Genomic DNA, 15352 nt, shown 5'->3' with positions numbered 1-15352 from the left:
TATGAGCAAGAACATGTGGTGTTTGGTTTTCTGTTCCTGTGTTAGTGTGCTGAGAATGATGGTTTCCAGCTTCATCCATGTCCCTGCAAATGAAAATGTTCTCATTCTTTTTTATGGCTGCATAGTATTCCATGGTGTATATGTGCCACATTTTCTTTTTCCAGTCTATCATTGATGGGCATTTGGGTTGGTTCCAAGTCTTTGCTATTGTGAATAATGTTGCAATAAACATAGGTTTACATGTGTCTTTATAGTAGAACGATTTATAATCCTTTGGTTATATACCTAGTAATGGGATTGCTGGATCAAATGATATTTCTGGTTTTAGATCCTTAAGGAATCGCCACACTGTCTTCCACAATAGTTGAACTAATTTATACTCCCACTAACAGTGTAAAAGCATTCCTATTTCTCCACATCCTCTCCAGCATTTGTTGTTTCCTGACTTTTTAATAATCTCTATTCTAACTGCCTTGGGATGGTATCTCATTGTGGTTTCATTTGCATTTCTCTAATGACCAGTGATGATGAGCTTTTTTTCATGTTTGTTGGCCACATAAATGTCTTCTTTTGAGGAGTGTCTGTTCATATCCTTCACCCATTTTTTGAAGGGGTTGGTTTTTTCTTGTAAATTTATTTAAGTTCCTTGTATATTCTGGATATTAGACTTTTGTCAGATGGGTAGATTGAATAATTTTTCTCCCATTCTGTAGGTTGCCTGTTCACTCTGATGATAGTTTCTTTTGCTGCACAGAAACTTTTTAGTTTGATTAGATCCCATTTGTCAGTTTGGCTTCTGTTGCAATTGGTTTTGGTGTTTTAGTCATAAAGTCTTTGCCCATACCTATGTCCTGAATGATATTGCCTAGGTTTTCTTCTAGGGTTTTTATGGTTTTGGGTTTTACATTTAAGTCTTTAATCCATCTTGGGTTAATTTTTGTATGAGATGTAAGGAAGGAGTCCAGTTTCTGCTTTCAGCATATGGCCGGCCAGTTTCCCCAGCACCATTAATTAAATAGGGACTCCTTTCTCCATTGCTTGTTTTTATCAGGTTTGTCGAAAAGCAGATGGTTGTAGATGTGTGGTATTATTTCTGAGGTCGGTTCTGTTTCATTGATCTGTATATCTGCTTTGGTACCAGTACCATGCTGTTTTGGTTACTGTAGCCTTGTAGGATAGTTTGAAGTCAGGTATCTTGATGCCTCCAGCTTTGTTCTTTTTGCTTAGGATTGTCTTGGCTATATGGGCTCTTTTTTGATTCCATATGAAATTTAAAGTAATTTTTTCTTCTAATTCTGTGAAGAAAGTCAATGGTAGCTTGATGGGAATAGCATTGAATCTATAAATTACTTTGTGCAATATGGCCATTTTCATGATATTGATTCTTCCTATCCATGAGCATATCATGTTTTTCCATTTGTTTATGTCCTCTCTTATTTCTTTGAGCAGTGGTTTGTAGTTCTCCTTGAAGAGGTCCTTCATATCCCTTGTAAGTTTTATTCCTAGGTATTTTAGTCTCTTTGTAGCAAGTGTGAATGGGAGTTCACTCATGATTTGGCTCTCTGTTTGTCTATTGTTGGTGTATAGGAATGCTTGTGAATTTTGCACATTGATTTTGTATCCTGAGACTTTGCTGAAATTGCTTATCAGCTTAAGGAATTTTTGGGCTGAGATGATGGGATTTTCTAAATATACAATCATGTCATCTGCAAACAGAGACAATTTGACTTCCTCTGTTCTGATTTGAATGCCCTTTATTTCTTTCTGTTCCCTAATTGCCCTGGCCAGGACTTCCAATACTATGTTGAATAGGAGTGGTGAGAGAGTACATCTTTGTCTTGTGCTGGTTTTCAGAGGGAATTCTTCCAGCTTTTGCAAATTCAGTATGATATTGCCTATAGGTTTGTCATAAATAGCTCTTGTTATTTTGAGATATGTTCCATCAATACGTAGTTTATTGAGAGTTTTTTGCATGAAGGGATGTTGAATTTTATTGAAGGCCTTTTCTGCCTCTGTTAAAAAAATCATGTGTTTTTTGTCATTGTTTCTGTTTATGTGATGAATTACTTTTATTGATTTCCATATGTTGAACCAGCCTTGCATCCCAGACTTGATTGTGGTATATATCCTTTTTGATGTGCTGCTGGATTCCGTTTGCCAGCATTTTATTGAGGGTTTTAGCATAGATGTTCATCAGGGATATTAGCTGAAAATTTTTTTGTTGTTGTGTCTCTGCCAGGTTTTTGGTATCAGGATGATGCTGACCTCATAAAATGAGTTAGGGAGGAGTTCTTATTTTTCTGTTGTTTGGAATACTTTAATAAGAAATGGTACCAGCTCCTCTTTGTACCTCTGGTAAACTTCGGCTGTGAATCCATCTGGTCGTGGACTTATTTTGGTTGGTAGCTATTAATTACTGCCTCAGTTTCAGAGCTTATTGTTGGTCTATTCAGGGATTTGAATTCTTTCTGGTTAGTCTTGGGACATCCTCCCTTTTCTGAATCTCTGAAGTCCATTATATCAGTCTTACGCCTTTGCATACTCATTAGTTACCTCCCACTCATAAGTGAGGACATGCAGTTTTTGTTTTCCGCTCCTGTGTTACTTCACTTAGAATTATGGCCTCCAGCTCCATCTAAGTTGCTGCAAAAGCCATTGTTTTTTTCCTTTTAATGGCTGAGTAGTAGTCCACGTTTTTTGTAAAACATATTTTCTTTATCCACTCATTAGTCAATAGGCACTTAGATTGGTGCCACCTCTTTGCAATTGTGAATTGTGCTGCTATAAATATACACGTGCAAGTGTCTTTTTCATATAATGACTTCTCTTCCTTTGGGTAGATACCCAGTAGTGGGATTGCTGGGTCGCATGTTGGATCTACTTTTATCTCTTTAGGGAATCTCCACACTTGTTTTCTACAGAGGTTGTACTAATTTACATTTCCACCAGCATTGTATAAGTGTTCCCTTTTCTCCACATCCATGCCAATATCTATTGTTTCTTGCCTTTAAATAATGGCCATTTTTTGCAGGAGTAAGGTGATATCTCATTGCAGTTTTAATTGGCATTTCCCTAATGAGTAGTGATGTTGGGCATTTTTTCATATGTTTGTTGCCCATTTGTATATCTTCCTTTGAGGAATGTCTATTCATGTCCTTTTTCCACTTTTTAATGGGATTATTTGTTTTTTTCTTGGTAATTTGTTTGAGTTCTTTGTAAATTCCGGATACTGGCCATTTGTTGGATGCATAGTTTGCAAATAGTTTCTCCCATTCTGTGGGTTTCTGTTTGCTCCGTTTATTTATTTCTTTTGCTGTGCAGAGGCCTTTTAGTTTAATTGGGTCCCATTTATTTATTTAGTTTTTGTTGCATTTGCTTTTGGGGTCATATTCATGAATTCTTTGTGTAGGCCAATATCTATATGAGTTTTTCCAATGTTACCTTATAGAATTTTTATAGTTTCAGGTCTTATATTTAAGTCTTTGAACCATCTTCAGTTGATTTTTTTTTTTTTTTTTTTTTTTTTGAGACGGAGTCTCACTGTGTCTCCCAGGCTGGAGTGCAGTGGCGCGATCTCGGCTCACTGCAAGCTCCGCCCCCCGGGTTCACGCCATTCTCCCGCCTCAGCCTCCCGAGTAGCTGGGACTACAGGCGCCCGCTACCGCGCCCGGCTAGGTTTTTGTATTTTTAGTAGAGACGGGGTTTCACCATGTTAGCCAGGATAGTCTCGATCTCCTGACCTTGTGATCCACCCGCCTCGGCCTCCCAAAGTGCTGGGATTACAGGCTTGAGCCACCGCGCCCGGCCTTCAGTTGATTTTTGTATAAGGTGAGAGATAGGAATCCAGTTTTATTCTGCTAACACATGTAGCTTGCCAATTTTCCCAGCATCATTTATTAAATAGAGTGTCTATCCCCCAGTTTTTTGTTTTTGTATGCTTTGTTGAAGATCAGTTAGCTGTATGTATTTGGCTTTGTTTCTGGATTCTCTGTGCTGTTCCATTGGTCTATGTGCCTACTTTTACACCAGTACCATGCTGTTTTGGTAACTATAGCCTTATAGTATAATTTGAAGTTCAGTAATGTGATGTCTCCAGATTTGTTCTTTTTGCTTAGGATTGCTTTGTCTATTCAGGCTCTTTTTTGGTTCAAAACGAAATTCAGGATGGTTTTCTCTAATTCTATGAAAAATGATGTTCATATTTTGATGGAAATTCTATTGAATCTGTAGATCACTTTTGGCAGTATGGTCATTTTCACAGTATCGATTATCCCAGTCCATAAACATTGGATGCATTTCCATTTGTTTGTGTCATCTATGATTTCTTTCAACAGTGTTTTGTAGTTCTCCTTTTTGAGAACTTTCACCTCCTTGGTTAAGTATACTTTTAGTTATTTTATTTTATTTTTTGCAGCTGTTGTAAAAGGAATTGAGTTCTTAATTTGATTCTCAACTTGATTGTTGTTGATGTATAGCAATGCTACTGATTTATGTATAATGATTATGTGACCTGAGACTTTACTGAATTTGTTTATCATATCTAAGAGTATTTTTGAAGAGTCCTTAGGATTTTGTAGGTGTACAATCATATTATCAGCAAACAGTGATAGTTTGACTTCCTGTTTTCTAATTTTGATGCTGTTTATTTATTTCTCTTGCCTAATTGCTCTGCCTAGTACTTCCAGAACTGTGTTGAATAGAAGTGGTGAAAGTGGGCATCCTTGATTTCTTCCTGTATCCAGGGGGAATGCTTTCAACTTTTCTCCATTCAGTATGATGCTATCTGTGGGTCTGTCATATATAGTTTTTATTATTTTGAGGTAGGTCCCTTCTATGCCTAGTTCGTTGACAGTTTTTGTCATAAAGGAATGCCGGATTTTGTCGAATGCTTTTTCTGCCTCTATTGATGATATGGTTTTTGTTTTTAATTATGTTTATGTGATGAATCACATTTATTGACTTGCATATATTAAACCATTCCTGCATCCCTGGGATGAAACCCACTTGATCATGATGAATTCTCTTTTTGATATGCTGTTCAATTCATTTAGCTAGTATTTTGTTAAGGATTTTTGCATCTATATTCATCAAGGAAATTGGTCTGTAGTGTGTGTGTGTGCGTGTCTTTTCCTGTTTTGGTATCAGAATGATACTAGCTTAATAGAATGATTTTGGGAGGATGCCTTCTTTATCAATCTTTTGGAATAGTTTCAGTAGGATTTGTACCAATTCTTTTCTTTCAATGTCTAGGTAGAATTTAGCTGTGAATCCATGTGATCCTGGGTTTTTTTTTGTTGGGAATTTAAAAATTAGTGATTCAGTCTCACACTTGTTATTGGTTTGTACGAGGTTTCTATTTCTTCCTGATATAATCTAGTAGGATTGTATGTTTCCAGGAATTTGTTCATTTCCTCTAGATTTCCTAGTTTGTGTGCTTGAAGTTATCCGTCGTAGTCTTGAATGGTCTTTTGTATTTCTGTGGTGTTGGTTGTAATGACCCCAGTTTCAGTTCTAATTGAACTTATTTGGATCTTCTCTCTTCTTGTTTAATCTAGCTAATGGTCTATTGATTTCGTTTATTTTTTCAAGGAACCAGCTTTTTAACCAGCTTTTTATTCATTAATATTTCGTATTTTTTTGGTTTGCGTTTCATTTGGTTCACTTTAATCTTTGTTATTTCTTTTATTCTTCTAGCTTTAAGTTTAGTATGCTTTTGTTTTTCTAGTTCCTTGAGATGTGACTTTAGGTTGTCAATTTGTGCTTTTTCAGACTTTCTGATGTAGGCATTTAGCATTATAAACTTTCCTCTTAGCACTGCTTTTGCTGTATTCCAAAGGTTTTGATAACTTGTGTTAATATTATCATTTGATTCAAATAATTTTTATATTCCCATCCTGATTTCATTGTTAACCCAGATATCATTCAGAAGCAGATTATTTAATTTCCATGTATTTGTATAATTTTGAGGGTTCCTTTTGGAGTTGATTTCTAGTTTTATTCCACTGTGGTCTGAGAAGAGACTTGATATGATTTCAATTTTAAAAAATTTATTGAGACTTATTTTGTGGCCTACCATATGGTCTATCTTGGAGAATGTTCCATGCTTCTGAGAAGAATGTATATTCTGCAGATCTTGGGAAGAATGTTCTGTAAATGTCTGTTAAGTAAATTTGCTCTAGGGTATCACTTACATCCATTGTTTGTCTGTTGACTTTCCGTCATGAAGATCTGTGTAGTGCTGTCAGTGGTGTATTGAAATCTCCCACTATTATTGTTTTGCTGTCTATCTCATTTCTTAGGTCTAGCAGTAATTGTTTTATGAATCTAAAAGCTCCAGTGTTTGTTGCATATAAATTTAGGATTGTAGTATCTTCTTGTTGAATTGATCTTTTTATCATTATATAGTGACCATCTTTGTCTTTTTGTTTTTACTGTGGTTATTTTGAAGTCTGTTTTTTTCTGATAGAAGAATAGCTATGCCCGCTGGCTTTTGGTTTCTATTTGCATGGAATACATTTTCCTACCCCTTTAACTTGAGTTTATATGAATACTTTTGTGTTAGGTGAGCCTCTTAAAGACAGCAGATATTTGGATTGTGATGTTTTCGTCCATTTTGCCATCCTATATCTTTTAAGTGGAGCATTTACTCTGAACATGAATATTGAGATGTGAGGTATTGTTCTCTTCATCATGTTAATTGTTACCCAGATAATTTTCTTTTTATTTTGTTATTGTGTTATAGGCCCTGTGAGTTCTAAACTTTCAAGAGGTTCTATTTTGGTGCATATCAGGCTTTTGTTTCAAGGTTTAGAATTTCTTTTAGCATTTCTTGTAGTGTTATGTTTTGTAATGACAAATTTCCTTAGCACTTGCTTGTCTGAAAATGACTTTATTTCTCCTTCATTTATGAAATTTAGTTTTGTGGGATACGAAATTCTTGGCTGACAGTTGTTCTGTTTAAGGAGGTTGAAGATAGGACGCTAATCCCTTTTGGCTTGTAAGGTTTCTGTGAGAAGTCTGCTGTAAGTTTGATAGGTTTTCATCTATAAGTTACCTGAGGCATTTGTCTCACTGCTCTTAGAATTCTTGCCTTCATTTTGACTTTAGATAGCTGATAACTACATGGCTCGGTGAAGATCTTTTTGCAAAGGATTTCCCAGGAGTTCTTTAAGCTTCTTGGCTTTGGATATCTAAATCTGTAGCCAGGCCATGGAAGTTTTCCTCAATTACTCCCTCAAAATAGTTCTTTTTTCTTCTCCCTCAGGAACACGAATTATTCTTAGGTTTGGCTATTTTACTAATACCGTATGTCTTAGAGATTTTGTTCATTTCTTTTTGTCTTTATTTTTGTCTGATTGGGTTAATTCAAAAGCCTTGTCTTTGAACTCTGAAATTCTTTCTTCTACTTGTTCTAGTCTATTGTTAAAACTTTCCACTGCATTTTGTAATTCCCTCAGTATGTCTTTCATTTGTCGAAGTTCTGATTGGTTTTTCTTGATTATATCTGTCTGTCTAGAGAATTTTTTTGTTCATATCCTGAACTGCTTTTTAAATTTATTTATGATGTTTTCACCCAGGAAGGTAATTTTGAATATTTTTGTGGCAGAATGTGACATGAAATCATGGAAGCTAAAATGAATCTCTTCTGGGCAAAGTTATAGCTATGGCATAACAGCTAAATAAAATTTCATCCAGGCACTGTTCAAACCTTATACCTTGTTGAACAAATAAAAGCATTACAATACAATCAATATTTAAAGTAAATCCTTAGGATACTAAAATATCTTTGTTGTTTTATTTATTTGACATACCAAAATTGCTTTTCCTTCATTTCTCAGTATGAACTCACACAATCTGACTATATTAAAATTACATATATGTATATATATTATATACACATACTCAAAGTATAGAATTATTTTTATAGTCTTTTGAGATAATACCATATATTTTAATTTTTAAAAACTAGTATGTCATTTAAACTGTCATTGTCCATGAAAAACCATTTGCTGGCATTCTAGTGAGAAAAAAGAAGGTATTTTAAATATATATATACATATTTTTTGAGACGGAGTCTCGCTTTGTCACCCAGGCTAGAGTGCAGTGGCCGGATCTCAGCTCACTGCAAGCTCCACCTCCCAGGTTCACGCCATTCTCCTGCCTCAGCCTCCCACGTAGCTGGGACTACAGGCGCCTGCCACCTCGCCCGGCTAGTTTTTTGTATGTTTTAGTAGAGACGGCGTTTCACCGTGTTCGCCAGGATGGTGTCGATCTCTTGACCTCGTGATCCGCCCGTCTCGGCCTCCCAAAGTGCTGGGATTACAGGCTTGAGCCACCGCACCCGGCCTATTTTAAATATTTTTTACAGTTATGTGAATTTCAAACAATAAAATGACTTTCAGGATTATAGCTGAAAACTCTTAAGAAGGTGGCAAAAAAGATTTAAGTTTTTTTCTTTTATTTTATATATATATATATATATATATCTTGAGCTACATTGCTAATTGTGAAGTTTTAGAACAAAGTAATTGTTTTAATTTAATTTAATTTAATTTAATGTAACTTAATTTAGGAGAGCTAAGTAATTAAACACGAGGCCAAAGTACATAAGAAAGTGGCAGTCTTTTATTGCAAATATGCATACACTCTCGGGCGACGTTCTCTGGTCCTCAGGTGTGGGGGGCCAGGGAAGTCATGTCGGTGCTCTCGGGTGATGTTCTCTGGTCCACAAATGCGGGGGCCGAAGAAGTCACGCTGGCTCTGGCCAGCGGTGGACTTTTATGCCTGGGAGCTGGAAGGGGAGGAGTTTGGGGCGTTTGTGTAGGAGTGGCTTCTTGAATTTCGGTGTCCCCGGCTTGACGTCATTCTGCGCATGCTCAGTTGATTTGGTTCTTTTCCTGGGCACGGGAAAATCTGTGATGAAGAACCCGGAAACAACAGGGACTGCTCCATCTTGTTCACCTTCCTCCATCTTGTCCCTTTTCCTTCACCCAAACAGTCCAACCTCTTATTGATTATAAGAATTTAGGGTGCCGTGGTCTGTCTGGCTGCTTCCTGCTGTTAAGGGGTGTAGTTAGGGTCTGAGGTTGGCAGTTGGGTGTAGGGATGCAGGAGCATTTGGTTGAAGGTGACTCGGGTGATCTCTTGGACCTTGGCTCAGAGAAATTTTATTAGAATGGGAGCAAGACATAACATAAGGCAGAGGATTAGTATGGGAATTAGGAATGGAAGCATCTGCTGTACTACAGGCAGTAGCCATACCGGTGGTCCAGGGGTAAAGGGGGCATTAAATTGTTGAAGCTAGGGAAACCCCAATAATTAAGGGAAGAAAAACAGCCCACTTTTGGATGTTATTGCTGGAGCTGAGCTGGGAAGCTAGTTCAGACAATTCTCCTTCGCTATATAGGGTTAAGCTAGGCACTAAAGATACCGGAACGCAAAGGTACTGGGTGATGGAGGTATGGTTAACAGTTTTAGATAGAGTTTGGTTACACCAAAAGTAGCCTTCAACAGGGGCCGTCTGGGTCCTGCTGGGAGCTTATGTGCAATTACACCATGAAGAGTTTGGCGTAGAGTAGCAAAAAGGAATCTCTGTCTCACTCTGTCTCTCTTCATCTCTGTCTCTGTTCATCTCTGTATCTCTTCATCTATCTCTCTCTGTCTCTCTTCATCTCTGTCTCTCCTCATCTCTGTCTCTCTCTGTCTCCATCTCTGTCTCACTCTGTCTCTCTTCATCTTTGTCTCTCTCCACCTCTGTCTCTCTCCACCTCTGTCTCTCTCTCTGTCTCTCTCCATCTCTGTCTTTCCCCATCTCTGTCTTTCTCCATCTCTATCTCTTCATCTCTGTCTCTGTCCGTCTCTGCCTCTCTCTGTCTCTGTCTGTATCTCTTTGTCTCCATCTCCGTCTCCGTCTCTCCACCTCCTGCTCATTAAGGCTGCTCCCCTCACCAACTCCCCTACCTCCTGGCTTCTCCCTATCTCTGACTCAACAGGGACTGAGTGCTGCAGAGGCCCTTGGGGAGGTCTGGGCTTTCTACTGCCTTCTGGTTATAGCCTCTCCTTCCCTGTATCTGTCCTTCATCCTGGCCTAATGAGTCCACATTTTATTTAGGGAGAGGGCAGAGTGACAACCCTGGGTGGGGGGGCGACAATCTGCAGTGCCCTGCATGACTGAGTGTATCTGGTTGTCTGTAGACCAGGTTTAGAATCTCCATACAAAGTTAGGATTAGTAGGAGTAACTAGGGGAATTAGAGTGAACCATAATAATGATGACAAAGGTGTAGAGGGTAAGTTCAACATTGCCAAAATCACAAAGGGCACCCTGCCAAGCTAGGTCTTCTATGAGAGTAAAAAGTTGGGAAACCTACTGGTTGGGGGATGGGTCGGGAAGGAGGGTGTCTATGGGGTTTATGAGGGAAAAGTCAGTTAAGTTAAGATGAAGAATGGTGAGGAAGCGGGAAAATTTGAGGAGGGTGTTGATCCTTGAGTAGAACCTGGTCACCTGGAGAAAGGGAAGGGGAATAGATGTTTTGAGTTAGGTTAACATGTTTCGTCCTAAGAGGGGGGTGGGACAAGAGGGCATGATGAGGAAAGAGTGGGCAAAGTATGCATAGTCCAGGCAGTAATTTAACACTGGGGTCTGGCAAGGGTTAGACGGTTTACCGTCTACCCTAACTACTGAGATAGTGGATGGCTGGCTAGGACCTCCATAGGTTGATAAAAAAGAATAGGTAGCCTCCGTATTGATGAGAAAAGAAATTGGCTTACCTGCTACCTGTAGAGTTACCCTAGGCTCAGCAAGGGTGACAGGGGTCTCCAAATGTGGGCACCGTCAGTCGTCGTCCAGGTGTAGGAGCTGGAAGGAGCCTTCCGACCCTTGAGGAGAGGCACCACGTTGAGGCGCAATGCCTGCCCTGCTGGCGGGGCAATCAGACTTCCAGTGTCCTTCCTGTTGGCAGGTTGGGCATGGCGTGGTAGGCAGGCGAGGATTTGGACACCTTTTTTCCTAATGCCCAGTTGTGCCACACTTAAAGCATGGACGAGACAGAGTGGCCGGCTTGGCCTGGGGACACTGGTTTGCCCAGTGTCCTGGGTCTCCGCATTTATAGCAGGAGCCCCTGGGAGACTTGCCCTGTGTCTTCCCTGCCGGCAGAGTGGGCAACACTGATTGGAGGGCAGCCACTAGAGCTTGCGCCTGAAGCACAGCCCTTCTTTTCTCCTTGTCTAGCTTTGCAGCCTGAGCTGCTGCTTCTCTGGAGTTAAAAACTTTGAAGGCCAATTTTCCTGTATGGGAGTCTGAGGCCCATCTTCAACCTTTTTTAGCTTTTTCGAATATCTGAGGCTGACTGGGAGATAAAATAGGAGGCTAGGACAGCTGCTCTGGCTGGGGAGGTGGGGTCTAGCCGAGTAAATTGGGCTAGTGCCTCTGTAAGGCGATTTAGGAAGGAAGCCGGGTTCTCATCTGGGTGTTGGATAATTTTCTTTAATTTATCAAAATTGACCACTTTGTTAGAGGCTGCCTGCATACCGGCTAAGAGACATTGAATCATAATGTCCTTCCTATGGCAGCCGGGCTGCTGTGGTTGGTAGTCCCAATCTGGTTCTATGGACAGGACAGCCATCTCTCCTAACGGGATGGTGGTGTCAGTAAAATGCCATTGATGTGCATGTTGCCCGGCATCTGCAAGAATACGCTCTCTTTCCTCTGTGTTAAGGGAGGAGGACAAAATGACCTGTAAGTCATGCCAGGTTAGATCATATGCCTGACATAGGTATCGAAACTCCTTGGAATATAGGGTGGGGTTAGCAGAGAAATTGCGGAGCCGTTTTTCAATCTTGGAAAGATCTGCCAAGGAAAAAGGGACATGGACTTTAACTAGTCCTTTGGCTCCGGCAACTTCTCGAAGGGGTGGCCAACAAACTAGCAGGGAAGGTTGGAACAGACTGACCAGTAGGGTAGGTTCAGACAGGCTGACTGGTAGAGGGGGTTGGGGCAGGCTGACTGGTAGAGGGCTGACTAATGGGGGCCGCTACCGCGGTCTTGGAGCGAGTGTGGATGGAAATGGGAGAGGTAAGAGGAGTGGCTGAGGGAGGAGTGTTGGGCGGGGCGGTGGGAGCTCCATAGGGAGGGGTGAGAGGAGTGGCTGAAGAAGGAGCGTTGGGAGGGGTGGTAGGAAGTCCATAGGGAGGGGGGTTGGAAAGTCGGGAGGGAGGTCGCCTGCCGTCAGCCCCATCTGAAATGGAGGTGGAGTCCTCCTCAGTTGCTGAGGTGGGGGCCAAGGGCCGGGTTTAGGGGTTTAGGCTAACAAGACCTGGGCCATTTAACACCAGGCGCACAGGTCTGGACGAGAGTGCAAGTCCTAAAAGCCTTGAACATAGATAATTTCTGACCACTTTCTGAGCCTCTGGCAGAAATTAGAGAGATCTAATAGAATGTTATAGTCAAGTGTGCCGTCTGGCGGCCATTGAGATTGGTTGTCTAATTTATACTGCGGCCATGCCACAGTGGAGAGGTTTCGATTGTGAGGTTCCCATTGTTTAACCAGCAGAAATGGAAACCGACCTCACGCAGTGGCAAAGCGTCCTTTGCCGCTGCTAGAGACCGGGGGCTCCTGGAGCCACTAACGGAGAATTGAGGAACTTCAAGACGGACGTCTCCGGGTTGAAGACCTCACTGTGCCACAGGGTGGCTACGTCCTTGGGCGTATGTACGACTCCAGGCCAAGGACACGGAAACGGACGGAGATGGTTAACAAAGGGGAGTACTCACCGAAGGAGAAATTCTCAGAGCGGCACCAGTGGGAGGCTGGAACACTTGTTTGGTGTTCGTGGCTGGTTGGGTGGGGAGCCGGTTCGCTGCAGAGGAGGTTCGTTAGACCCCTAGGGAATGTTGAGGAAGGGTCTCCTCCTGGGTCGGGTTTCGGCACCAACTGTTTTAATTTAATTTAATTTAATGTAACTTAATTTAGGAGAGCTAAGTAATTAAACACGAGGCCAAAGTACATAAGAAAGTGGCAGTCTTTTATTGCAAGTATGCACACACTCTCGGATGAGGTTCTCTGGTCCTCAGGTGTGGGGGGCCAGGGAAGTCGCGCCGGCGCTCTGGGGTGATGTTCTCTGGTCCACAAATGCGGGGGCTGAAGAAGTCACACTGGCTCCGGCCGGCGGCGGACTTTTATGCCTGGGAGCTGGAAGGGGAGGAGTTTGGGGCGTTTGTGTAGGAGTGGCTTCTTGAATTTCGGTGTCCCTGGCTTGACGTCATTCTGCGCATGCTCAATTGATTTGGTTCTTTTCCCGGGCGCGGGAAAATCTGTGATGAAGAACCGGGAAACAACAGGGACTGCTCCATCTTGTTCACCTTCCTCCATCTTGTCCCTTTTCCTTCACCCAAACAGTAATATCCTTAGTTCTTGTTTTGATAATATAGAAAGGCAAGCAAGTATCTTGGTATTTGATAAGGTATAAATTCATGCTCTAAAACCCAATAAAATCTGATGTCATTTTTATTCATCTCATATATCTTTGATCTGACAGCATATAAAGAAATGTATTATGAGATATTATTCCTATTAGAGAAACATTCCATTTTAGGAGATAGGAACTGAGAGGCTCAAACTTTGGTGTCTTATTGATGATATCTATCTCTCTAGACAATTTTTGATTCATACCCTGAACTACTTATTAACTTTCTTCAAACATTTCTTTAACACAGGGGATGATGCTACTAGATTGCGAAAGTCATTAGGAAAAATGAGACAATGTAGTTGAAGCACCTGACCCTCAATAAATGGTAGCTATTCACATCTAGCCCGGGCTCTTCATGTGCACAATTTCCCCATGTTCATAGTAAGAGACAGATTTTCTGAACTCAGCATTGGACACCTGCTGCTATTTCATGATTTATCAAAACTTCTCATTGTATTGTGTTAGATATGCATGTAATAGATCTCCATTACATTATTATTATCTACTACCCATGTAGTTCATCTCCATTACATTTTTATCATCTACATTGTTTTTCTAGATTATTGAAACTTATACTTTTTAGAATCAATATATTTCTTTTCTTCATTATGTTTAGAACTCTTCTGACGGTTGAAATTCAGATTTCAGGAAAAATCTAAAAATTCTGTATGAAAGTAGCTCAAGTGATCTAATGATACTTGGGAGTCTGTTACTTTGACTTCTACATGTGCTATACAGAAACATATCCTGAGCAAGTTGTGGCTGAGACAGCCTCACATTCCACTGGGCTATCAGTTATGTGAATGTTGCTTTTCTTTTCTCATTCCAGGTGACACAGTTTCTTGCAATGTGACCTATCCTGGGAGGCAAGGCCCTCCAGGTTTTGACGGACTTCCAGGTATTAGCAATGAGAAGTTACTGTCTTATATACTTCCCAGAGTAAAAGAACCAGCAAGACAGATAAACCAACAGTGAATCCTCTGACTAGTTAGGACATTTCCAAAATTATTTCCAAAGTTTTGAGGGACCGTGGATAGGGGAAAACAGCATTCGTAGTAATTTGTAGTTGGGTCTCTAGTCTGTTGGTTTGAGAACACTCCAGATGGGCTTTTCAAACCTTTGTGCAACAAAATTTACCTTGATTTGCTCACATATCGGTTAAAATGTCTGTCCCTTGAAAGATTTTTTTTTTGAGATGGAGTCTCACTCTGTCTCCCAGGCTGGAGTGCAGTGGTGTGATCTTGGCTCACTGCAACCTCCGCCTCCTGGCTTCAAGCGATTCTCCTGCCTCAGTCTCCTAAGTAGCTGGGACTGCAGGTGCCTGCCACCACACCTGGCTAATTTTTGTATTTTTAGTAGAGACAGGGTTTCACCATATTGGTTAGTCTGGTCTCAATCTCCTGACCTCGTGATCCACCCACCTCGGCCTCCCAAAGTGCTGGGATTACAGGTGTGAGCCATCATGCCTGGCCTGAAAGTTTTAAAACTATATCTTCTTTCCTTTCCTGTGCCTCAAGAGTGAAAAATGATCATTTGTTTATTGATTGTAAGTTTTACTTTGTTTTACTTTCCAAAAGAACCAACATTTGATCAGAAACATTTGAAAAAAAAGCTCAAATATCTCTGTCCTTGTTTGCACACTCATGCCACAGCTTTGTTTGAATCAATCACTTAGGTTTAGATGAATTAAGTCCAAAATCTATGTAAGATATTTTGCCTGACTCTTCTTTCTTTAGAGTTCCCTACCCATTCATTACTAGTATGAATAATGACTGACTGTTACTCTCTCTACCATCAAATTTCATGACAATAATGTGTAAATAATCTCAAAATCTCAGTGGGCTACAACAAACACTTATTTTCTATCTTATGGGTCTGCAGGTTGGT

General features: G+C 40.6%; 1 protein-coding gene across 1 annotated transcript in view; it reads left to right on the top strand.

Annotated features, from left to right (window-relative positions):
* COL4A4 (collagen type IV alpha 4 chain) overlaps positions 1 to 15352 on the top strand; it is a 162149-nt gene that overhangs the window by 89364 nt on the left and 57433 nt on the right. The window contains exon 26 of the mRNA XM_025404398.1: positions 14295 to 14363. Within this exon, the coding sequence (XP_025260183.1) occupies positions 14295 to 14363 (69 nt within the window). The remainder of the gene's footprint in view (positions 1 to 14294; positions 14364 to 15352) is intronic.

The sequence above is a fragment of the Theropithecus gelada genome, chromosome 12 (genome assembly GCF_003255815.1).
Source record: "Theropithecus gelada isolate Dixy chromosome 12, Tgel_1.0, whole genome shotgun sequence".
NCBI lineage: Eukaryota > Metazoa > Chordata > Mammalia > Primates > Cercopithecidae > Theropithecus > Theropithecus gelada.
The sequence above is the reverse complement of the archived record's forward strand: the minus strand, read 5'-3'. Positions and strand labels throughout refer to the sequence as shown.